The sequence below is a fragment of the Rhyacophila brunnea genome, unplaced genomic scaffold, assembly GCF_057557595.1.
Source record: "Rhyacophila brunnea isolate RB1 unplaced genomic scaffold, BYU_Rbru_1.0 scaffold_6, whole genome shotgun sequence".
NCBI lineage: Eukaryota > Metazoa > Arthropoda > Insecta > Trichoptera > Rhyacophilidae > Rhyacophila > Rhyacophila brunnea.
This window is the reverse complement of record NW_028233276.1, coordinates 29,411,774-29,437,616: the sequence shown is the minus strand read 5'-3', so window position 1 is coordinate 29,437,616 and position 25,843 is coordinate 29,411,774. Positions and strand designations below refer to the sequence as shown.

The following is a 25,843-nucleotide window of genomic DNA, read 5'->3' as shown; positions in this document are numbered from 1 at the left end:
AAAGGGATACTATCACTCTCTGTAGGTAATGCTCAAATTTAATTTTAATACCTACGGATTAAGTATTAACTTTATCAGTAAGTATTAATACAACTTGCTATGTCCCTAAAAACCTCTCAAAACAGTATTACCAGTATTAGTAAACCTAATTATTTTCATCCGCATGATGTTATCCCAATGCGTGGATAAAATTAAAGTTACCCTTGTAATAAATCAATGACAATAATGTGTAAGTATTGTGTACTTAATTGTACAAAAAGTTAAGTGCAGCCCTACAAACTTATCTGTAGAATGGCCAAAAATGGAACTATAAAACTACCATATGGACGCCATTTTGAAAACGTTATTCAAATGTCAGATTCTGTCCAATTGTGAGTCTTGATTTGGTAGTTTTCGACAGTGGCTCCCCCATCCATTCTTTAGATAAGTTTGTAGGTCTGTACCTACTATTATTAATTTACACTCACAATTTTTGTATTTTTGGAGGCATCACAATATTGTTATTAATTTATGTTGATTGGGCATACTTCGACATTAAATGCAATCAGACTGCATAGCCTCAAATTTCATTAAAATAGGCGATAATCATTTTGTTATTCTCATAAGAACTTTTTTGAGTTTTGACGATACAATGAACCACGTACAAAGAGATTGGACTTGAAACGTATTTTATGCAGTGCGTCAAATTGATTTTTCGAATGAAGGATTTTGAATGTAAGCAACACTGTTCGTTCATGTCACTTTGACGTCTGTCGAAATACGAGTGTTTTTAGGTTAGAAGTGATTACGAATAAGTTGCCGATCTCAACATTATACATAACACAACATTAAACATATAGTCCATCTTCTAAATAATTTATTTAATCTTTACAAAATGAAGGCCATCATCCAACGAGTTACGAAGGCAAGTGTTCTAGGTTGGTATTTATATTGTGTATTTTACTTTTAGGTGAGGGAAGGAATTTTAATCCTGTTTACTATTTTAATTAATTATTACGGCATATTTGAATCCAGTCATATAATAATGTCCACCATACACAGCGGCCATCCCCGCAAAATAAAGACCCAGGCTTTGAGAAAATCACAAATATATTGCGACGTCACCGGATAGAATCCGTAACCCCCGGATTAGAAATCAGTACCTTATAATCCTTATAAACCCTTCTACTATAATAAGGTAAAGATACAGTACTGCGTATCGCTTTTGTGATTGAGGTTTTTTGAGACTAATAACCAAACCAAAACCTAACATAACTTACTGTAACCCAAAAATAAGTATGTTATAATAGATCTACCATCATAAATTGGCATTTAAGCGAGGGCGCTAGTATGATATTGAGAATGTTGCCATAACTAACAAAAAAATGGTTATTTATAAATTTTTATTGGTAGTAGATTTATGTACAAATATTATTAATATAAAAAATTAACACAATCAAAATAAAAACGCGTTACTTTTTTTATAACCACGAGAAAGAAATGCATAGTTGGAAAAATCAGAAATTGGAAAATATAAAGTAGTAAGTATTGTGTATATTTTAGTCATGGAAAAAAATATAATAAAAAAAGTGAAAATAAATTAAATTAACTCTAAAGACAGTAAAATAGTATCAACATCAATGGAATTTTAAATAAAACACGATAACTATAAATTACACGAACAATGTAGAAATTATATAACTACTATAATGGTTCAATTCCAGATAGACTATCATCCGATTCTGTGTCACTCTCAGGACCATTTACGGTAAAAATAAAACCAGTCGAGGTCATATTATGGAATTCAAACTTGTAAATGTCAGTTTAATTAATATACTAAATTTCTTTATAAATCCGTTTACTTACACAAATAATAAGTAAGTATTAATTTATATTGCTATCCAACATTAATATTTTTTTTATATCATAAAAAAAACAAGAAATTACTTGTGTTGTAATATAAAAGCAACTTGGTAACACTGAACACATGTCATGGCGGCTGGCCGTTGTATTCCATTATCGATAGAAATAATCAATTATTTTTGTCCTTTTTCGTCATCGCAGAATTGCCATAGTTTTAGAATGATGTCTCTGGCATTCCCACAAACTGTTTTAGAGCTACTTGCCATTATGCACTATACTTATTTCTTATGTATTTTCAATAATACCGAATTCTGCACGCTGACGTTTCACAATGTAAACATTTGACTCAGTCTGGAATAAATTTGTCATAACGCCCAATCAGTAAACACTACTGCGGAGTTATTTTCGGATTGCGTTTCGTCTCATTCATTTCTTCGTGGAGACATAATTCGTTGTTGATTATATTAAAATATAGCTTACTTTAAATACCAAATAATTGGTGCTAAGTAGCTATCGAATAATGTCAAATATTAAAAGGTCACATTCGTTTATTAATAATCTAAAATGCTCTTTATGTTTTCATATGTACAAACAATAAAAATCTTGCGAGCAAGAAAATCAGCGCACCTAAATTAACAGCAAACACTCGTTCGATTATAGAATAATATATAAAATTATGTATTAGGTACATTCCTTATTTAAAAGGAAAAAGCTTTTTTTACATGTTGATCTCTTTTTTTAATAGGTATATTTTATTTATCAACACTAAACATAATGTGTTTTTGATATTTTGACGCCATGAGAGCTAGATAAACGCAAGCGCAATCCATAACTCGAGAAACATGTTGTAAAATTAAATGGCGTTTGTGACAAATTTATCCTCGATAGACAATTTTAGTTTCAAATTCGACCGGCTGCCGACTTACGATGGTAGATCTATAGTTAGTAATTGTGGAAGATAATTGTTTCAGGTAATTTTTAACCTTGTTTGGCGATAAAGATATGTAATTTTCAACTCCAAGGGGCAAACAAAATAATGATCTATTTTATATAGGTATATTATGTATATTTTCATTCAAATAAACTAGGATAATACAAAAACTTATTTTTTCCAGTTGGCGATGAACTAATCAGCAGCATTGGTGCAGGTTTTTGCATCCTAGTTGGAATTTGCAGAGATGACAGAAGAGCTGACGCTGAATACTTGTTAGTCTCTTAATGGTAAAATTTCAAGCGAATACATGAATACAAGCGAATGTTCGTCATATCAGTTTTAAAGTCAAAGTATCACTTAGCCTTAGCGCATAGCAGTGGAGAAGGGTAGAGGTAGACTAGACTGTGGAGATCCAACGAAAATACAGGAGGACCTCGACTTTCGCACATAATTGGTTCCTGAAAGTGTGTGCGAATGTTAAATGTTCGAAAGTAGAGGGAAGTAAAATAATATTTAAATTGTGTGTATTTTAAAATATTTATTTATCAAGTAAATATAGGATGTTTAAGGCGTAAAACCCAAATAACACAGCGAGTGGGGCACTCGCGCAAAATTTCACAAGTGGCGCGTAAATCATCGAAAATACAACGTAATCAAATACACCAGCGCACACTGGATTTGACGACGCATTGTGCCCGCCCGCCCCATGATTCACCAATGTGTGGCTTCTCAGCGGCACGAATTAACGAAAATACAACGTAGTCCATTCATTAAACACGGCAAGCAAAATCACGCTTCTAGAAGCGTCGTCGATAGATGGGCGAGAAGGCATTATTTAATAACAGTGAACTCATTGTTTAGTTATTGCGTGTCCGATATTTCGCTGGTAGAATGATGTCATATTAATTACAAGCCCCGAGAAATAATATAATATTTTTATTGCTTTGTTATGAGAGACGCTGATAATAATAATTATTTTGTGCTTCTTGTGCCCCTTATTACATAGGTGAAGGGTAATGCGCGGGTGGGAGGGGGCCTACTTCGTAGAGAGTGCGTCGAGCGCCGCTTTGGTGGACTTTATGCCTAAGAGGCGTTTAAGAGACATGTTTAAGTGAGGTTTGCGGGTGTTTCCCTTAAAAAGTTATCAAGAGTTAACTGTTTGCCACTCTTCTTTTTTTCAAGTTAACCAATCTTTAAATATTAACGCAGTGGTGACCCAGGCTTTTTTATTTGATTACCAAATGACTGGAAGCAATTCTTTATCTTTCCCTTTCAATGCTTTGGGATTTTCTGGTTGACAAATTAACATTGGCGTCAATTTTAAATCACCAGCTAAGTTTCCACTAAGAAGCAATGTCAATCGATTTTTAGAAGGTTTATGCCCAGGGGCAACTGATTCTTCCTTAGATAAGAATGTACGACTAGGCATTTTTTCTAAAATAAACCTGTCTCATCTACATTAAATATTTGGCTAGAGGAATGTTCTCCATCTTCAATAATTTTGGATAATAAGGAAATAAATTCATTTGCAGCATCTTCATCCGCATCAGCCTATTCTCCAGTGAATTTAATATAAACCAACCGTTACTTGCTTGAAAAATCGTGTTAGAATCTTCTTTTAATCTAGCCTTCCAATCTCTGTGCAAACTAAGAGCCTTCGCTTGAATAATTGAAATACTCAGAGGGACATGTTTGTGATGTTGGTCACCGCAATCTCTGTGCAAACTAAGAGCCTTCGCTTGAATAATTGAAATACTCAGAGGGACATGTTTGTGATGTTGGTCACCGATCCACAATCCACATCGATGACAAAGATTTTTCCATTCCATCCATAACTATGCCGTGTCTTTTGGAAACAATCTTTAAAGATATATTTCCACAATTATCACAACATATCGTAGAACTGTTTGTATCATACGAACGTCTGATTGATGCAAAAGATTCACCGCTATCAGAACGTCTAATAATTTCTATCTTTGTCTCGATCGTGTGAAGTTTATGAGTCCTTGATTTATTTTTGTTCGTATCAACACTGCAGTTTTTCCATTTCTCACTCGCTAAACCTATCCAAGCTAGCTCACAAGCAAAGTGACGGGTGTGAGCAGGATGCAAGTGATGCAAGAAATGCACTTGCTTGTGAGCGAGCGAGAGGGGGATATCTTTACCCCACAGAGCAACGTTTTAAAAAAGTGATTTTTTTTAAATGTGCGAAATAGCGAATTGTGCGAAAGTCAAACGTTCGAATGTCGAGGTCCGCCTGTAGTGCACACTTTGTTATTTGTTTTCATTGAACTAAGAATACAAATTGCAGATGGTGATGGTTAGTTTTTAAAATTCAATTAAACCCTGCCTAACCCAAGCTATAATAGATTTATAAAATATCTAAAATTATTTTATTACTCAAATCAAACATAATTTTAGATATTTTATACATACATAGAAAAATATTTTCTGTGACAGTCATAATAATTATGTTTTATCCATAAGTTTCGTAGTATTTTCACGTAAAAAATGTTAAGTACAGGGGTCCATTTTTTACTCAAATCAATTTCCAAAATAAGTATTTGTATTGATAGTCAAAATAAATAGAGGAAGAATAATGATGCTTTCTATTATTATTTCACCCAGTTTGGTTGCGTTATGCATTTATAATGTAGGTATATAGTGATTTTTTGAATAATGAGGAAAGTTTATTTGTACCTATCTAAATGGACTGAGGCGCTGTTTTTTCGATAAAATTAGTTTTCAATGTACATATGTGCTCTATTGATAGATCTATCAACTTGTTGTCCAGTTGAGAGTTTCAAATTCCTTCCAATTTCGTCAAAAAATCAAAATGAATATTGAAGTAAGTCGCCAAGCGCATTCTTTGAAAAAATAACGAGTCGCTAAATTTTCTCTTCATAACCGACCAATCAGACGCTGCCATTCAAATACTGATTTTAAACATACTTTAAATTCTCTATACAATCGTGTCAAATTGGTCACGTGTGTGCAGTGAAAAAGTCTTTCTAAGTATTCCCTAAATATTGAATATTAAGCATTTTATTAATAACAATGGATTACATCGATAAATATGTTGTAATATTATAAAATTACAAATTGGTTGTATAACTAAGTAATTGAAATATTTAAACTGACTTGTCCTCTTTCAAATAGTAAACATAAACAAATATCAATATTTTCTTTTATAGTATTCTCTTTTTACAGAATGTTCATGTGGAATTTACAATTGCATTTTACCTTTGAAGCCATTTTACTCTACTTGGTCACCTCCTCAGCTCCTCAATTGTAAAAACTGAATGGCATTCTGAGCGAATAATGCAAGAAATTCTTGTGTTATCTATTCTGACTTGCTTAACAAAAACTCACCGATCGATTTATCTGTTTCAGAGCTAAAAAGATAGTCAATCTGAGGCTGTTTGATGATGAAACCGGAAAAAGATGGTCTCACGGTATAATGGATAAAAAATTCGAAATATTGTGTGTAAGTCAGTTCACATTGTACAGCACGCTCAAAGGAAGAAAACCCGATTTCCATAATGCGATGGAAGGTAGCAAATCCCAAGAACTGTATAATGAATTTCTTGGGGAATTGGGAAAATTATACAGCAGTGACAAAATAAAAGGTAGATTCAATTTTTTTTTTAATTTTCAAAGTCTTGCATTTTTTCAGATTTACACATTTGTTTTTTTTAGAATGAAAACAAATACATAATATAACTGATAAAGTTTAGTGTGCACTATTTATATCAAATATTAACAGTCTACCTACCTCCACCCTTCGCCACTGCTATTGATATATCTACCACTTTTATTTTGTTGTTCCACGGAAAGCAATTTATTTTTCATATTATGGACCTAGTAAAGAACAAAATTACAAAACATTCAAATTATTACAATTCACTGAAAATTTACACAAAACTATTTTCAGTATAAATAAAATATATAAGTACCAAAAAAAATAACAGAATTCGTGAAACTCGTGAGGCTTTTTTTATTTAGGTACCTCTTCTAACCAAAAATGCTTTCCGGCCAATTCAATAACTTTCATTTTAAACCGAAGTTAAAGGCTTTTTTTTTTACCAATTTTTTTCATAGTTCTCCAAATTTTCGTCTACCGCAAAATTACAGTACTTTGCACCAATTTATATGACAGAAAAATCGAAATTTTAGTACTTTTTGCATATTTTTTCCGATATTCAAAATTATAGTATTTTGGGCGTACTATACCTTTATAATAATCGTATATAGTACGCGGACCAAAATTATAGCACAAATACTATACCTAATTATAGTACGGTTGGCAACACTGCTTTGGATCCTTCTCTGGAGTCATGGTCAAAATAGAATAATGCATATTTTTAGTGCCCGATTTACTCGCCAATTGATGACAGTTGGGTCGAAGATTATTGAGCACGTACAAAAATATCTGACTTACCCATGAGCTTCCAATAAGAGCCGCACGTGGCATGTCCTGTCTTGATTTTGACATAACGCATATTTGACATTTATATAATGAATGTTGCTTCACTTTATTGATTATGTTAATCGACATAATAGTACAAAATAAAAATAACATCCTACTAAATACAATCAGCAACTTGTTACTTGCGTAAATGTAATCTCTAATAATTATCACTGGTAATTAGTAACAATATATGAGGGAAGACTGATTAGTGTTGCTGAACTATAGATATTTTTTGATTTACTTATAATAATAATTATTAATACTAGCAACAGATCGTTATTATGAACCGATTAAATCAAACATCAACATGTTTGGGTTGGTAGCTGAATCGTTGGTGCCAGTGGCGGCTCTAGCATCTTTTAATAAGTGGGGTCAGATGGCGTGAAATATCTAATAAGTACCTACCTAATCAATATTAATCAAAGCGTAAAAAACATATCTTTTTTAGCTAATACTTCATCGTCATATGCCTCCTGCGTTCGAAAGAACCTTATTGCTACAAGAAAAAAAATAGTCTTTTCAAGGATACACTCGCCGTCAACCATGTTTTTTGGTAAACTGTTCGGAGGTTAATGCTTTTTTTGTTTTGATTAGTTCATACACAATAACTAAATCTGTTGGTGACTGGTTGGTGAGGTCCTAATCGTTTCACTTTTAGTTTGTCTTCAAATGTCAATGTACTGAACTTATATTTCAATACATGAACCACCTCATTCATCATAATACCTAATATTATTTATCAAAATTATTTTACTAATGTGAAATTCAGCTATCCACAACTAGTATATTACAATAATTAATATTTAGGTAGGTAGGTAATACAAATTAATATTGATTTAATTAACTGTAATAGCACATACCTACTCTTTGTCATTATCATTCAAGATAATATTATAAATTATTATAGTATGTATTAACAAATATATTTTAAAACTTAAGGAGATATAATATGACATATTTGATCACTCACTGGCGACTAACTAATAAACTAAACCGGTGGGTCATGGGATATGAATTTACACCCGACCGACAAAATAACTTCATAATATATTATAAACTCACACTTATGCAAGACCAGGTATTTACTACAGTGTCCCCGGTCCAGCATCGGTACATGCAGGTAAAATGTGCATAGCACGTGCAGAACACAGACCTACACACCTACAGACGTACGCATTGTTCAGCTTCCTTATGAATGAATATTGAGAATAACAGGGGCCACCAAATTTCGACCCCAGAAGTATTGTTGTATTGTACTATGTAGGTAGAGCCAAAACTCACATAGAGCATTAGGGATGGGCCAAGAAACAAGAATCAAGGATGGGCAAACAGTACAAATAAAATATATACTTAATTAATTTTATACAAAATCAATGTATTATGGTAGGAACGTATAACATGAATATTCAATTGAATATTGACTATAGAATGATGAGGGGACCGGGGTCTGTCCCCTAGGTACACCCAAAGGAAGAGCCGCCCCTGGTTGGTGCAATTGCTATTTTTAATGTTAACACTCTTAACACTCTAATGTGGATCAGTCTGCGAGTCTGCTAGTGTAATTCGAGTGCTTAAAGTCAGACAACGTTATCTACAAAAAAGTGTTTTTTTTTTTTTTTGAGATAACATTATTTAACATTTACGGCTACATGATAGTCAAACAACGTTATGTGAATCTTTTCTAATTTCTTATTAAATTGTCAGTAAAGTTTAACGCTAATTACATAAGTTACCCTTGTTTTCATATTTTTTTAAAACTATCCCTATAAATTTTAACATCATCATAAGCAAGATAAATGTACAATACACAATAAATTATAAAATATTAACATTAGGTTTTAAATAAACATTTCCCTTGTTGAGTTACAAGAATCTAAAATAACGATTTTTGGCTCTCCTGTAAAGTTGCACTTTTGTAGATAGTGTTGTTTGACACTAAGCCCTCGAATTAGACCTTTACACTTTCTAGAGAACTTATCAATCTATTTTTCAGTGATAAAAATAATCATAAAAAATAAAATATACTTAATACTTTGGACGCGGAAGACGCACACGGTGCGTAATGACCAGGCGGCCGATCGATGTAATTAACGTGCATTTTAAAGGGGGCAATTAAAATCTCATTATCTCTTCAGCAGCGAAAGCGTTAATGAGGTTTTTTTAAATTATAAATTTTGAAACCAAAAGAAATTAAATATTTTTCTTTCTAATATATTGAGATACAATATAAATTATGTATTGACCAATTTATTACAACAACCTTAAGTAAAATTTGTGTGCTGTCGTGTACGTAGATTTCCATAGTAACACAACGCTACCCTTCAAATGTAATTCAAAACTTTTTTGACAGATTACCTGGAACAACACTAAAAAATTGTAAACAAGTACAAACCAAAGATGTTGAAAAAAACCTTGTATAAAATATGGAGCGTAAACGTATGAAAGTGAAGGCAAAAAATAACCACTAATTTTCATGCAAACTCTAAAAAGATAGACAGTATTAATTATTTCTATTTTTAAGTGACACGGTGAATGCTCCATCTGGAAGAACATTCAACATCTTTGCCAGATACTTCATCTACTATGAGAATTTTACATGTTTGTATAAGGAATATAATCGAATTTCAAACACGACAATTCTTGTGTTAATGCGTTAAATTAAAAACACAATATTGCAATCAATAATTTGCATTCACAACTCTTTTTAATATGGGACAACTGAACACAAAGACATCTAATTGAATAAAAAGTGAATAATCTATGATCTCTTCCGCCGTACCTACTCGTCTAAATGAATATTGCCCACTATAATTCGTCCACTTTACTTTCAGATGGGGTATTTGGTGCATACATGCAAGTCTGTATACAGAACGATGGTCCAGTTACAATAGAATTAGAATCTCCTACTAAGGTTGCTCCAGTCCCATCGGTACAATGCAGCGATCAGTAGGGCAGGACAATTACCAGCCATCCATGCCAGTAAACTGACTGGTTAGCTTTTTATTATCATGTGTCTTAATTTATTATTCTATTTTATAAAATATTCAATACATTTATATTTAGGGAAATCACTATTTCCAACTCATAATTGAACATATGGAATGCAAAAGTATCTATCTAAAAAGATTTTTCTAACAATATTATGTTAACCATTTAATTTATACCCCATCAAATAACTATCCCAAGATTTACACATTCCGACCTCACTTATTGACTGAAAAAATATTATACATTTTGACCTACAGATCAGTACCAAAGTTTCCTTTTAACGCGTCTATTGTGTATTCCAGTAATTCCAGTAATAAATCTTATACAAAATTATGCACCATTTTTTTGTGTAGGTTAAGGCCGTACATCAGTTGAGGCACGGTCTAAAAAGATCGTGGCTGGGCGATGCGCGGGTGCAAATGACGCCTGTCAAACGAAATATAATTTTTCATATAAATCCAACATACGTCCATTTTATGTTCTGTTTATTGTTCTATTGGTAACAATAATAATATATTCATTGACATGTTTTCTTTTTAAAGTAAATGGGTAACGTTTTTAGTCATCTTTACACGATTTAAGAATTAATTGGCCCGTCGCCATCACGAAGCAAAGTGACGTGTTTCCAGCTCGACGTTCTCTCACTGAATGCGAGCGAGTCCAAAATTTCGTCGCGCCTACAGTTGAAAATTATTTGCCGTTTCACTGATGTGTCACCTTAATGAACTTGTCAAATTATTATGCTGCGAAAAAAATACGTACCTAACAAGGAAGTAATTATTTAAATGTAAGTTGCGCAATAATTAGCCGATTATAAATATTTATATTTCATGACATTTTTTTGCGTGTTCTTTGAAACACAACCCTTAAGGGCGGACGTGCTCAGCGTGGGTCAAAATGGAGCTTTTTTTCTATTTTCAAAGCATGATCCTGGACATACCTTAAACGTTGTAGATATTTATTTTAAACATTTGATGACTGCATAAAGTATTTTTATTATATAAAATAGTATTCTTTTAAACCTCTCGCTCTAATGTTTTAGAATATAGTCATATTTCAGTACATAACTGTGCAGTGGACATACCTTAAGGGGTATCAGAGGCGAAAAGAGGCACCTAACGGAAAAATACGAAGCTTGAAATTTGAGATTTTTTTTTGATAATTTACAATTTCAACTGTAGTAATTAATAAATGTGTATCTGAAAACACTAAAAAGATTTTTTATTTTTTTTTAAATTTAAAAATAAACTGACAATTGTAAAAAAATGTGAATTCGTTGCATGGTCAAATCTTATTATTACATTATATTTTATGGCCATATTTATTATTAAAATTTAGTTTATTAAGCTTTAGATTTTTTGTCGCTTAGATTTTTGACTAATTCATCGTTTTAATATTTTTTATATATATTTTAAAAAACATCGATTTTTATAAAAATATAAATGTGTATAACTTGAAATACTTTTTATTTATATCAAATTTTATTTTAGGCATGGTCCCAATATTGAAGCTCGATTTGATATAAATAATAAGGATTTCAAGTTATACACATTTATATTTTTATAAAAATCAATGTTTTTTTAAATAAATATAAAAAAATATTAAAACGATGAATTAGTCAAAAATCTAAACGACAAAAAATCTAACACTTAATAAACTAAATTTTGATAATAAATATGGCCATAAAATATAATGTAATAATAAGATTTGACCCTGCAACGAATTCACATTTTATTACATTTTTTTACAATTGCCAGTTTATCTTTAAATTTAAAAATAAATAAAAAATCTTTTTAATGTTTTCAGATACATATTTATTAATTAGTACAGTTGAAATTGTAAATTAACAAAAAAAATCTCAAATTGCAAGCTTCGTAGTTTTCCGCTAGGTTCTCTGCTAGTGTGCCTCTCCCCCTTAAACGTTGTAGATAATCTATTTATATAATTTTGAAGCCTTATTATCCTTTATATTTATTTTAAACATTTGATGACTGCATAAAGTATTTTTATTACATAAAATAGTATTCTTTTAAACCTCTCGCTCTAATGTTTTAGAATATAGTCATATTTCAGTACATAACTGTGCAGTGGTGTTAAGATTTTTTACATTTATTAATTTTTAAACGCATTTATAAAACCATTAGTATAATTTATGACGAGATTATTTTTGTAAAATATTTACGATAAAAAATTATATTGATAATCTCTGTGATCCCAAATTTGACAAGAATTAGGCATTTTATTATTCAAAAAATGGGCAAGATTAACACGTTTGAAGATAATTCTAAAGATACTCATTATAAGCTATGTCTTTGACCATTCAAGTGTGATAAACATCCTACGAATAATGATTGCTTTATAATAATTATTGACCTAAGAATAAGGTACTGTTTTTTTGAAATACGCCGTTTCTTTTGGCATTCCCCAGTGGTTAAGCTACAACATATGGTCGTAGCCATAAATTGACAAACTATAATTGAAGTAGGGAGTAAAATGATGTTAACGCGCGCGTGTTTGAACATGTACCGTTTAAAAAAAAGATTTTTTTTTCTGTTAGGTACATCTTCAAACACGCGCATTAACATGATCTTACTCCCTACTTCAATTTTAATTTGTCAATTTATGGTTACGGCCGTATGTTGTAGCTCCCAATAGCCAATAAATTTCCAACATTAAGGCCACAAAGCGTGGAACAGGCTGCTTGCTAGAAATGGTTCAATCAACCTATGTCTCCACCGGTTATGAGTTATGAGATTAGTTTTCCAAATTGTGGAAAATTCAACAACAAACGTAAAAATTGATGAAAAGAGAGCGCTATAAATGACCTGTAAACGTTTCATGTTACCCAGTTAGGGAAGACGAAATTGTTAAAGTGCTAAAAAAACAAAAGCTGCTGGTCTTAATGGAATTTTTGAAAAAAAAATTGAACATCATACCTGCCCTGCATATGGCTGTCAAAATAATTTGTGTTAGTGACAAAATTATTAAATACCTACTAATATTTTAGAAACTGAGATTCTGTGAAAAGTACGGAAAAGAACAAAGATATTATATACGCCGCATAAACCTACTGTGGATGGCAAGACCTATTGCCCAATCTCTCTTTATTAAGCAGGACATAGGATGAGGCATTCAAGCGGGTAATTCTGACGAAGCTCTCTCTACTGTTTGAGAGTGAACCTCCACTTCCACTACCAACATTGAGTTTGATTTACATCGTAACTTGAAAACAGCAGCAACATTTGTTGATTTTTTTCCTCTGTGTGTGATACTGTTTAGCCAGTTTAGCGTAAGGGATTTCTTGTTAGACTTTACAAACGGTAAAAAATGGTAAAATCATATATCTGATTGAATGTATATGTTCCAAATATGTATTGACCATTATTGCAGTAGGTACAAAATATAATGCTTCTTACTCTCTAAAAGTAAATAAATAATTTGCGATTGCACAGCAATGTATTTGATAAATAGAAATCTTTAGTATCAGAAAATTTATTCAAAATTAACATAAATAGTTCTTCTTACCCTCTTTACTTAAGGGGATATTCTACAGAATTGGCCTTGAGAATTGAAAATATGATTTTTTAACGTGTGGTCCATAATATCTGGTCCACTAGTTAATATAAAAAAGGTCGCGTCCAAGTTGTTTGTGTCATCAAACTTGCTCGACGACTCGATCGACTCATATTTCATATTAATTTCATCAGGGCTGTCTGTCATAATTTTAAATTTTTATTTATATTATACATTATTTAATTTTTGTGCATCTAATGCCGGGTCCACACTGGCAACATGTTGCTGGCAACCTCGTTAGATTTTACGATAATTATGATAATTATCGTAAAATTTCTTAAACAATTATGGTAAGTATCGTAAAATTTAATGAGGTTGCCAGTGTGGAAATGGCTTAATGTCCACTGTGGTTCACGTAGTGGCATGGACCGGGGGTTAACTAATTCAGGAAGTCAACACACATGATAGAATTTTTTCCAGTTTTGGTTGCATTCTATTCCAAAACTCTTGTGTAAAAATCGTTTCCGATTTTATAAATGGAAATTTCTCGGTGTACATAGTAAACAAACCTACGAATAAAAAAAGACAAGAAGGAACATACTGATTCATCGCAGTAAAATCTGGCAATCAAATTCGCCATTTTGAAAAGTGACGATTTTGCGTAAACAAATATCACGTGGTCTGTACGTGTGCGGCAAACTTCGAATGTGTTTGTAATTTTGTGTATTTTATGTATTTTATGTTTGTGTATCACGCATTGTCGGCCATATTTGCCGGCCTTTCCGATTGCCGTGATTTGTACACATCTTCCTTCCTGTCTTTTTTTATTCATAGAAACAAACAGTATTTTTTATTATTTATATGAAGTTGGCCTTGAATCTGTAATAAAATAATACACAATTAAAAGATTTTGAAATAGAAAAAAACACATTTCCAAGCTTTCAGCATGCTCACTCATGAATGTCATTCGTCATTTAGATAAGTATGTACACATTTCGATGTTATCTTGCAAAGTGCGAATGTAATGTTTTCAAATAATTGATATGGATTAATTAATTATTCTTGAAATCATAAACATACTATAATAGTATTTGAGTATCAACCTATGTTCAATTTGAATTGGGTTATAATAATAATATACCCGTATATATATCAATAGTATGTTTGCTACAAAATCCACCCAAGTTATCAGTACGTACTTGCACAGGTTTGATTAAAAACTATGATGAAATTAACATTTTAAAATTATTAATTCATAATATTATTTTGACAGCTCTGTTTTCTGATCGGCGTATATCTTGCAGGTAAAATAATAATAATGTTCAGCGGCAGACAATATCAAAAATAATAATGTTTCTTGAAATAAAATCTCCGATGATTAGTGATTTTTGCGAAAAGGTAGATTTAAATTAACGTACTTACGACGCCGAGGTCATTTTCATACTAAATTATATTTGAATGTCGAGCCTTTCAGCGGCCCCTTAACTATAGATATTTCTCCTATTTAATATACAATTATACTGTACTTTTAAAAACTTTGGTAAAATAAAGCATTTGCTTCTTAAATTTCATAATAATATTAGATAGGTTCCTGAATATTTAGTTTAACAAAATAAGACATAGGTAGTCTCGTTTATTGAATTTAATATAAGGTGAGTTAGGGTAAGTGCGGCATAAAAATCGATTAGATGAACTTTAAGTGGATGGTGATTCTTAACGGATTGTAATATCTCTTTGAAATTTTTGTTGACTTCTAAACAATTTATCCCTTTTTCAATCACTGTAACCATTACATTAAAATATTTAATGGTTAATCATAATTCAAACGTTTTAATGTAACAAGGCGAATAGACGCTCTTACCCCCCCAGTTGGGGTAAGAGCGTCTAGTTACATTATCTCTCAAAATATTGTCAATAAACGAAATATGAAAACATAAGTATTATCGAATGTTTGAAGTACAATATTTTGATAGTTCATGCATGTAAATTTCATTAAGAAATAGAATATATTTAATGAAATCAAAAAAGTTGGGTAAGTGCGGCATACTTAGTACTAGGGATGTGACTGTGGTAAAATAAAAAGAACAAATATTTTTTTGATATTTTATTTGCCGGAAAGTTGTATGTGTAGGTACAACATAAAATCCTTATAAGTTGATTATTATTTAATTGTAATACGAAAACACTTCGTATAAAATTTACCAAAATCGATAAAAATAGTTTTGAAAAATCACATGTCAAAGATTTGAATAAGTTACATACAACGTAAAATCGTTTACAATTACTTATTCATTAATTGTAATTGGAACACATATAAAATTTACCATAATCGATAAAAATAGTTTTGAAAAATCTTGGGTTTAGGTTTTATCAGTCCATTCATCCCATACATACTTCCCCTTAAATACGATCAGGGGTGAAATTTTATCCCCTTTCGCATTGCATCCTAATAATACTGTCGTATTCTCTTTTCCTGCAGAACTGATCGTCCTTGTGGAAGGAAATCCAATTTCACCCAGAACTTTGGTTCTACTTGGGTCTTTTGAAAAACTAGTTTCATCAATATTATATATATTTTCTGGTCTATTTTGAAGGCACAGGTTTGTAAGTATACCTTCAAGTAGATCATAGTATTCGTTGATAATAAAGGGATCACAAATTTTCTTCCTTGCATATTCGACGGCTTGAGGTTTTTTTCGGGAATTCCATTTTTGAATGGTGTTTTCAAATTATTTTTTTACAACATATTGCGAAACTAGTTCAATCACTTCTTTTTTCGTTAAAGCAAATCCATATTTCTCCATAACGTGTAAATTCTCTGCAATTTTTCCTTCAATTTCATGTGATAGAGCTGATGTTCGTCCCATAGTTTTTGACTTTGCACCTCGCCTCCCAATTATGTGAGACATAATGGTCATCCTCGGTATTTTATATTGTTTGGAAGCTTGGTAACCATTTAGACGACCACTTTTTACTTCTTTAACTGCTTCAAAGAGTTCGTTCTTTGTATAAGAAGCACCCCCTTTTGTCTTCCGAACATAATTTCCTGGGAATTTGGAATCTGAAACAAATTATTCTCCAATTTAACTAAAATATTGATAAAAGTGAATTTGTCAATATAAAATATAGTGACTATATGCGAAATTAAATTCATTTATTACATGTCGAGGAAATCAATGTGATAAAAAATATCTCGGCCCCACAAAATAAAAAAAATTGTATATACCCACTGAAATCGGTTATGTACATTATTACTTATAGTATTGTACGTAGGTATAGGCTATAATTTGAAATAAATAATAAGTACTAAATAAAATGAGGCGTAGAGTTACAAAACCCGCTCTGGGCCATTTAAAAAAATAGTTTTGAAATTATATCATTCTATATGAATGACAATATGAATGACAATAAATTTTAATTCAATTACCTATGTTTATTAATATATCGTACTTGTAGATTAGCTTAGCTGTAATAATGATACATAGTTAACAATGCTGTGCTATCTTGTAGAAATTCCGTTACATTTATAATACGTTTTAACAATAAATTTAAAAAATCCCACTATTACCTATTTGTATATAAAAAGTAGACTTTATTTGTCGGATTTGGTTTTATGAATTTAATACTATAAAATAACTAATATACCTAAGTAGATTATAAATAATATTGCTTAAAAATATTATCTTTTTATTTTTACATTTAATAAATAGGTTGGTAGGTAAGGTAGGTTTCCCACATTCATGGAATTTGAGTGACATGTAATGGGGTGATTAATTATTTAAAGGCAGGTACTTAATTCCGCTGGGTTTTTTCATTTATGCTATTGATATTATTAAATGTGTTATTGTTATTCTAAATAAATAATAATGCTTTATATCAACACAAAGCATTTTATTTCCAAGACAAGTACATACCTACTACTATTTAAAAAAAATATTACGTACCAATACAGCAGCCAAATATGTAGGTGCAATGCGAAAATTATACAGCTGCCAGTAGGTAAGGATGGCTACAAAATATTTTCTAGATAAAGTAAATTCTAAAATATATTACATACGTAATTAAAATAAATACGGACCTCTACTGAACTATCATTTCCTGTCGACAATGTACCACTGTGCACCAAACAGGGCTCTTTTTTAAAAATTCCGCGTCGAACGCCGCTCTGTCAGGTAGCGACTGACAAAGACCGCTCTTGGAATAATTAAAATGCATTTATTTAAATAAATACGGCTTATACATTGGATTTGACATTTTATTATACTTATACCGTATGTAACGGAAGAAATATAACATCTAAAATTACACTTAAATTATCATAATATCCCCAAAACAGTTTTTCGTGATTTACTTAAAACTCAAAAAAGTCTCTGGAGCGGGTCTACGCCTCAAATTAGAAGTTGTGAAAAAATGCTACACATTAGTTACAAAAATTAATATTTTATGATTGCTTGGCACATCACTAGCTAAAACTTACCCATACAAAAATATAACAGTGCATGGGGGAAGAGCGTCGGACGCTCTTACCCCAATGATATTTTTTGGTGGGGGAAGTGTGTCTAGTCTACTAAAACATAATCATTGGCAATAATTGCAAATATTAAATTTAGACAACAAAATACCATTTAAGGTAAAGGTACTTACCAAAAATCACTTGTTTAGGACGAAAGATTGTCGAGATACAGATCGATTAAAAAAACATGTCGATCTCGGCCGTTGACTTCAAATAACTGACAATATTTGAAATGTCATACTGACCTTAAACAATGCTATTATACTGCCATCTTTGGATGGTGTGTGTGTATTTACATGTGTAATAGATACCCACAGATGTCACAACTTATATTTAAAACACTAAAAAGTTATTGACTATAGACGCTCTTACCCCGTAGACGCACTTACCCTAACTCACCTTATTCGTAAACTTGGCACATGGCTTACTGAGTTAATTTTATTAACAATAATTGGTTTGACTACTAATCCTTTTAAGAATACATTTCTGCTCAAAATATATTATTTAATGCACCGTAAAAGAATTTTTATATTCGTAACGGTGTCACGAAACAAAAATTATTGAAAGCCAGCCACTGCATCATAAGGTGTAACTCATGATTGAGACTTTGGAATTTAACACTGTAGGTTAATTAAGTAGGATAATTAAATTTACATGAAACAATTGATATTTTTTTAAATTTCATAGGAAGTGTATAAAATAATTTTCTCATGAGGTAGGGATGTGATGAAATGTAAAGACTGATATACGAAAAATCTTTTATTCTAATTTATTGAATATCTTTATAAATTCTTACATGAATATACATAAGTAATAACCTTATGAGTGTAAGTAATGATACAATTTATTCAAACCAAACAAAAAATCATTTATAAATGAATTTAATTGCATCAAAATAAAATAGGCTAATTTTTATAAATAATACAGTACATTTTGAAAAAAATGGGGTGAAAAACACATGGGAGATAATTTATTAATAACCATAATATAATTTAAACCATGATAATGCTGGTTTTTACAGCACTATCTTGAAACAAAAAAAACACGCAAGGCAAGTATAAAAAAGTATAAAAACATTTTCTTTTACACCCGAAATGATAAGAGATATTTCTATAGAAGAGACAATTAAATGAAACGTAATCTTTGTATACTATCGGTGTAACATGTCTATATTCTCTCTTCATTTCAATTGCTACAAAGGCACTATTCTAACAATTTGGGACAATGCTGAATCAGTATTAATAATCTTTGATCCACGATGCATCACCTCTGAGAATTCCTCGTCTAAACCATTATTAATCATTGACCGAAATATACTCTGATTTTGGCCCAACTAGCACCAATGTAACTGGACCGTTATTTGCTTATAAATCATTTTCGCAAATGACTCCAAACCTTTTTGTTCATATATCTTTTTTGCTTGCATTTGTAATAAAAGTTGTTTTTATTCTCAGAGCAGCATTTAAATCGTTCGCTATAAATATAAAGACAATATAAAATTATATATATACCATTTTATAAACACATAATATACGCATAACATACGCAAGGATTAAATGAAGTTGAATATAGTTATGAAATAGTAAATTTTATATATTAAGTGATTAGTATCGCTAAACAATGTAGGAAAAATATGTTAGCATTCAAAAACTAATTGCTAAATACTAAAATCTACGATTGGACGAAAAAAAAATGGGTGCCACGGTGCACCGTCGAGTATCAAAAGAGTTTGCATGATATTATTGCTCGTTCGTATACACAATTATTGTAATACATACTGGTTTTCTATATCAATCGAAACGTAATACCTATTTCAGGAATAGGAACGCAATAAAATATACAAAACATTCATTTGTACGTTAATTTAGTGAGAATGCACTAGTTTTATTTGTCAAGACACATCCAAATGATATCACGATAGTTATTAGGATAACTCACTAATAGATAGCATAGCAACTTAAACGAGCAATCGATCATACGGTGATTGAAAATTTCGCATTAATGACGAAAGGAAAATTTTTGAAAATGAATCAAATAAAATGATAATAATATGTATGTATGTTAGTAGGTTTTTAATAATTTAGTGTTATGTACCGCACTGACGATCTTGTTTTATTTCGAGCACATTAATTTTAGTTCACCTTTAAAGGATGAATTTTGTTTTTTACAGGAAGAATATTCACACGCGATGGATGACGACATAAATGAAATGAATGACATCTGCGAGTGTTTTGCAGAATGAGTGTGAATATTGCTTATCAGTCAGTTGAGGGATGTTGTTCTGCGGTCGGTGGTGATGGAGAAACGTTGGTGAGCAGTCGAAGTTATCCGGGTGAAACTTCTACCAGAGGCCTGAAGAGTATCCGCCTGGTGGAACGCGATTGTGGTTGATGGGGTTGGCGTTGCCGTTGAGAGATATCACCGTGTTGATCTCGCCGTTCATAGACTTGTAACCGTCGCCAGTGATCGGGTTGCCATCTGGAAAACACACGCAATCCAAATTAATAACAATGTAATAAATAAAAGTGAGAAGAAAAAGAATTAATAAATTGAATAGCTATTATAGAAGTACAACATCTAAAAATCGAGAATACTAAAAGATTTACATTATCTTTATGTGCTATACTCATTATTGAAAGTTAAAAATAACAAACAGCAGAATGTAACGGTTATTAAATTTGACATAAGAGTCCAGAAATTACCGGCTTTGTACAGGACACTTTTTTCAATATACAAGCAAAAACTAGAATATACAATTGACTCCATTAACTGATATTTAGATTTATATTAATATTAGATAAATTCACTGTTAATAAGTACATTTGACATTGTGAAACTTCGTTAAGTAGCTAACATAGATACAAAACTATATTAAAAAAGACAGTTTTTGAGCTAACTAAAGAATTATGATACAAAAACATTTATCATTGACAATCGACAGACAACAGAGAAGAAGCTCACATATATAGAAGAAAATATGATGAAAGAAATACATTAGGTTTCCCATGCTCCAAAAATATTGGTTTTATTATTGAGTCTGATCATGCAGTCAATAATACAATTAAAATCTACTTATACATTCAATATCCATAGTAAATGTTGAATTTTTGTATGAGATTGTTCTTATAAATCCATGTCTATTTTTAATACAAAAACGTTTTCTTTTCATACTACTTACAAGTTCACTGGCTTGTTTATTTTTAACTAATTTATTTGTACATTGGATCATACTGTTTTCAGAAATTTATCATCAGTGCAAGAAGTATTTTAATGATACGTACTAAATATAAGAATGAACTAGGTATTTATTAATTGTGTGGTTGCTAATAATAGTCCTAATCGCTAGTTTAGATACATACCATCCTAAAAACATAAATAAAAATGTGTCATTTCAAAGTAAAAAAAAACAATTATGTCATGTTGAACTATTTTCATAATATTTTTATACCTACTAGAATTACATTAATTTATCAAATAATTACAAATTCTGAAAACTTTGCTGTATATTTTTAATTACGTGAGATTAATAAAATATTTTGTGTGTCATGTTATCTAATAAAAACTAGTTTTTACAAAAAAAAATCTTTTAATAAACTAAAAATTAAAATATTACAATATTACATTACCATGACAGCGCAGTGTCATGGTAAAATTACAAATTATGTAGGGTAGTTACATAACCAATGCGTAAAGCATATTTTTGAAAAATAAAAACTCCGCAGAAATGCAAATTAAAATATTTTTTTCTCTAAAAAACAAATCTTATAAAACATTCTTGATAAAGAAAAACAAAACAGCAATAATTTATAGACAATTCATTTCAAAGTAAGAAAATATAATAAATTTCATTGATTAATGAAGAAATTTTGTAAGAGAAAGAATATACTGCTAAAGCTGTAAACATAATAATTTATTCAAGCAACATTACAGGTATAAACTTCAGGGCACCAAGTTGGGAGCTATAAAATGAAAAATCTATCAATAAATAATATTATTATGATAAGTAATTCATTCATCACAGTCTCGTTTAATGCATGTTTCATAATAATACCTGTAGTAAGATGGCAAAACATGATATGTCCGTTTTAAGGCAAATTGGGTTATACCTTAGACTCGTCTCAGTGAGATCTACAAGATATCAAAATATGGTATGTCTAGGTCTTATAGGTTGGGAGAAATAAGCTGTATCAATATGTGATATGTTCATTGTTTGAATATCTTTCCAAGTTTAAAATTATTGCTCTCCTGAACAATTTAGAAAATCGGACATATTGTATTTTGCCATCTTACTGGAGATACAATATCCTAAAACATCCAAGTTTTCTGAAAAGGTTGCCATTTCCAATGTAAATTCACAAATATACATACGTATATATTTGGTTAAAGTCACGAATGAACTACTTATCATAATGATTGATAACTAAGATCATAAATTTTGATGAGAATGATTGATATAGACATCAGTAAGTATGTATTATAGATTCCGAGTCCACTTGGCAGAAAGTTACCGGTTTTGGGAAAACTAAAAGTATTTTACTGAACCTTTACAAGAAAGTAAACAAACGGATAGACGCCCACAAAACATATTATGACACATCCACGAAAATTATTAAAATTATAGTTAAGTCCTCTATCCTGGCCGGTTAGTGAAATGTTATGAAATTAGTATGAATTGTAGAGATTTCTTTCTTCACCTTGTTAGTAAGAAGCAATCAACCACCTTCTCAGTTTACCCAATTTTATTTTTGAAATCTCCGGGCCAATAAGAAAAGGTCAACTCACCTCGTTAGTTATTGATGAAATGATCTCGGATATTATAAGGGCGGTTTCAAAAGAGAATGATAAACCAATCCACGGCATGTAAGCAGTCACAATAATAAAGGCAAACTAAGGTTTATAATCAAATTAATAAATTGTTATGAGACCAGTCAAATAAAAGTGTTCATCCATTTGCTTTATAATAGTAACGTAATAGCTAGTTTAAAATTGGTTTAAAAAATTAAATCAATAAAAGAATTACGAAAAAAAAAAATTGGCTTATATTTTCTACCAAGTAATGGAATCAGAGTCTACAATAAATAACGATGAGACGGTGAATTGGGGGGTGGGGGGGTTTCTTGGTGTAAAAGAGGGCACCTCTGCGCGAGCGGGGCCTCCAAAAGGTGCGTGGGGGCTCTCCGATGCCGACGCCTGTGACGGGGTTTCGCCTCATGGCATAGATCACTGCAATTTGCCAATCAAAACTTTCTAGCATCATTTCATTCATACATATCCAATTTTTCTTTGCAACCTCTGACTTAAAACAATGAAACGTTTACACGTAGATTGGACAAGCGCATATCTCTTCCATCAGAAAAGTTTTATACTTAGATTAGTTTCTTTTGTAATTATATTAATCCTGTTAATGACGATTGATTAAATCAAACTATTGATAGAATAAAATAATATAAAGCATTAATAATTATAATATAAGTATGGATTATTATTAAATCTTTGAATATTGACATTATGAAAATCTATGTTGCAATTAAAGCAGCGTTACCCAACATCCATTCTTACAGAACTCCTACATTTTATTAAGACAAAACAACACCCATACAAATCAAGCTTAGTAATATGAAAAGATAAATGTATAGATGCCAACTATGAGATCAAAATTATTGAGGTTCCGTGACCAATAATAGAATTAGATGATAGGACTCAAAAAATAATGAGCATTATAGATTGTAAGGTTCAAGCTAACAATGTATGTATGTATTATTTGTAGAGTTACATATTAGAATATATTCATTCTAAGTATACCTACAACCTGGAAATTTTCATCTATCTTTAGGATAAAATATCGTTGAATGTACAAGATGTTAAGTTGTATAGATGAGGTGTATTAGTAAAGCAGCATGTTATTCAATGTTAAAAAAAATGGTTGATTGCGGAGACTAGTTGGCAGAATGGCAAAAAGGGCAAGTAAGGCCTCGGGTACAAATAAGAGCTGGGACAATAGTAATCACGTCAAAAATGTTATTTTTTTTGTCAAAATGTAAATGTACTTGTGTCCAGGCACCATACCCTTACCTCCTCCTACCCAGATAAATAGTGCTTGAGCAAATGGCCAAAAACTGATCTTTGTAAAAAAAATAATCTGTTGACACTTCAAAATATAATTTCATAATACCTAATACAATCCAATGTACTAACGCTCACATTGGGATTGTAAAATATGTATAGTTTATTCTTTACCATAATATGCCGTCTCATATGGAGTTATATATGATTATTAAGGGGTGTATAATGTTTTAAAATGTACCTTTAGCCAAAGCAGCAGCGGTGTGTCCATTAGACTGAGATTCAGCGTGTCCATTGGCAGAGTGCCCGTGGTGGTTTCCATTTCCGTTGCCATTGCCGTTTCCGGTGGCGGGCGTGTGGGAGTCGGTGCGATCCTCTGAGAGGTTGATGGTGCCTCTCTGTGCGTCCCTGGCGGAGGCCGAGGCCCTGTTGGGCACGCCGAACAGGCGGGAGTGCGTATCCTTGGGGCGGCCGGCGGTGTCTGGACCGCCATTCGCGGACTTGCCGTTTGCGTTCGCTTCCCCTCCGAAGATCTCACCGATGCATCCGCGGGGCGCGTTTGGTACTCTGGAAATAGCGAAATTTTATATTTAGTAAGTTGATTTAATAATGATGCAATAGCAACTTCTAGATTTCACATAGCAAAACTTGATTGAATGAGCCGCAATTTTGTTATGCAATAGTATTCTTAATTCTAATTTTAATATCATGGATTTGGGTGGATTTCTCACTAGTTTTCTTCGTGTCTCTGAACCATGACTGGAGCAATATATAGCCAAACTCGTTATACGGATTTTAGATTCACGAACAATATTTCAGGAATATATTCAGGAATTTCCAATAAATGGGAGTTTGGTACCTATATTGTATTGTAAATCTTGAAATATTATGCTTACAATCATTATCAAATACATACCATAACGATTCGATTTGTGTAAGTATTTGATTAAAAACCCTTGAATTACTATTTATTTATTCCAAGTATTTACTCCAAATTTTTCCGTCGATTCGATTAGAACTGGGGCGGTGTGGTAGACAATGGGAATAAGTATTGATAAGCATAAGTTCATAGCAGAATTCAGAAGAACCTAAGTATGACGACCGATGAGTTCTCGACTTGGCAGTATTGTGCTGTTTGCGCCGATTTGATTTTATGCTTGATAATAGTGTGAAATCAAAGCGAAATTCGACGAAAACTGTAATTCGTTTACAACACAAGTCGTTCACAGTAAATCGTAAATATTTTATGATAAGTACCACACTGCTATTGCTGAAACATTATTATGGAACTGTGAAAATGTTTGTAAACGTTTTATAGCTGGTGTCTTGTATGAAAATTGGGTAAAACTACAAAAATGATTTTATTAACAGACCCTAAGCATTAGATATTCTCACAATTCATGGCAGTATTATAGATGCAGTTTAAACATAAAATAATAATTATATTATATTACGTTGTTTAATATTGGTAGGTGGACGATGGATGAGTGTTTAAAATCGTACGAGTTCGAATTTCTCA

The 25,843-nt window shown here is 31.4% G+C and overlaps 3 protein-coding genes across 4 annotated transcripts in view; 1 reads left to right on the top strand and 2 right to left on the bottom strand.

Annotated features, from left to right (window-relative positions):
• The window catches only part of LOC147065505 (trehalose transporter 1-like protein), a 40,363-nt gene extending 32,874 nt beyond the window's left edge, over positions 1 to 7,489 (bottom strand). Inside the window, exon 1 of the mRNA XM_085956313.1 lies at positions 7,218 to 7,489. Coding sequence (XP_085812439.1) covers positions 7,218 to 7,358 — 141 coding nt within the window. The 5' untranslated portion in view covers positions 7,359 to 7,489. The remainder of the gene's footprint in view (positions 1 to 7,217) is intronic.
• Dtd (D-aminoacyl-tRNA deacylase) lies at positions 724 to 21,835 on the top strand. Its single transcript, XM_085956317.1, has 5 exons — positions 724 to 917; positions 2,958 to 3,048; positions 6,170 to 6,405; positions 10,079 to 10,238; positions 20,432 to 21,835. The coding sequence occupies exons 1-4, from the start codon at positions 875 to 877 to the stop codon at positions 10,195 to 10,197; spliced, it is 489 nt and encodes a 162-aa protein (XP_085812443.1). The 5' UTR covers positions 724 to 874; the 3' UTR covers positions 10,198 to 10,238; positions 20,432 to 21,835.
• Jupiter (microtubule-associated protein Jupiter) overlaps positions 19,009 to 25,843 on the bottom strand; it is a 285,307-nt gene continuing 278,472 nt past the window's right edge. Inside the window, exons 2-3 of one of the 2 annotated variants that reach the window (XM_085956316.1) lie at positions 24,566 to 24,891; positions 19,009 to 20,739 (exon numbers count right to left, since the gene is read on the bottom strand). In XM_085956316.1, coding sequence (XP_085812442.1) covers positions 20,603 to 20,739; positions 24,566 to 24,891 — 463 coding nt within the window. In that variant the 3' untranslated portion in view covers positions 19,009 to 20,602. The remainder of the gene's footprint in view (positions 20,740 to 24,565; positions 24,892 to 25,843) is intronic. The other variant, XM_085956315.1, reaches the window with a different exon arrangement.

Coding starts and splice junctions, on each gene's coding strand:
- Dtd (XM_085956317.1), top strand. CDS start 875: ATGAAGGCCATCATCCAACGAGTTACGAAGGCAAGTGTTCTAG. Junction 918..2,957: donor TACGAAGGCAAGTGTTCTAG/GTTGGTATTTAT, acceptor TATTTTTTCCAG/TTGGCGATGAACTAATCAGC. Junction 6,406..10,078: donor CAGCAGTGACAAAATAAAAG/GTAGATTCAATT, acceptor CTTTACTTTCAG/ATGGGGTATTTGGTGCATAC.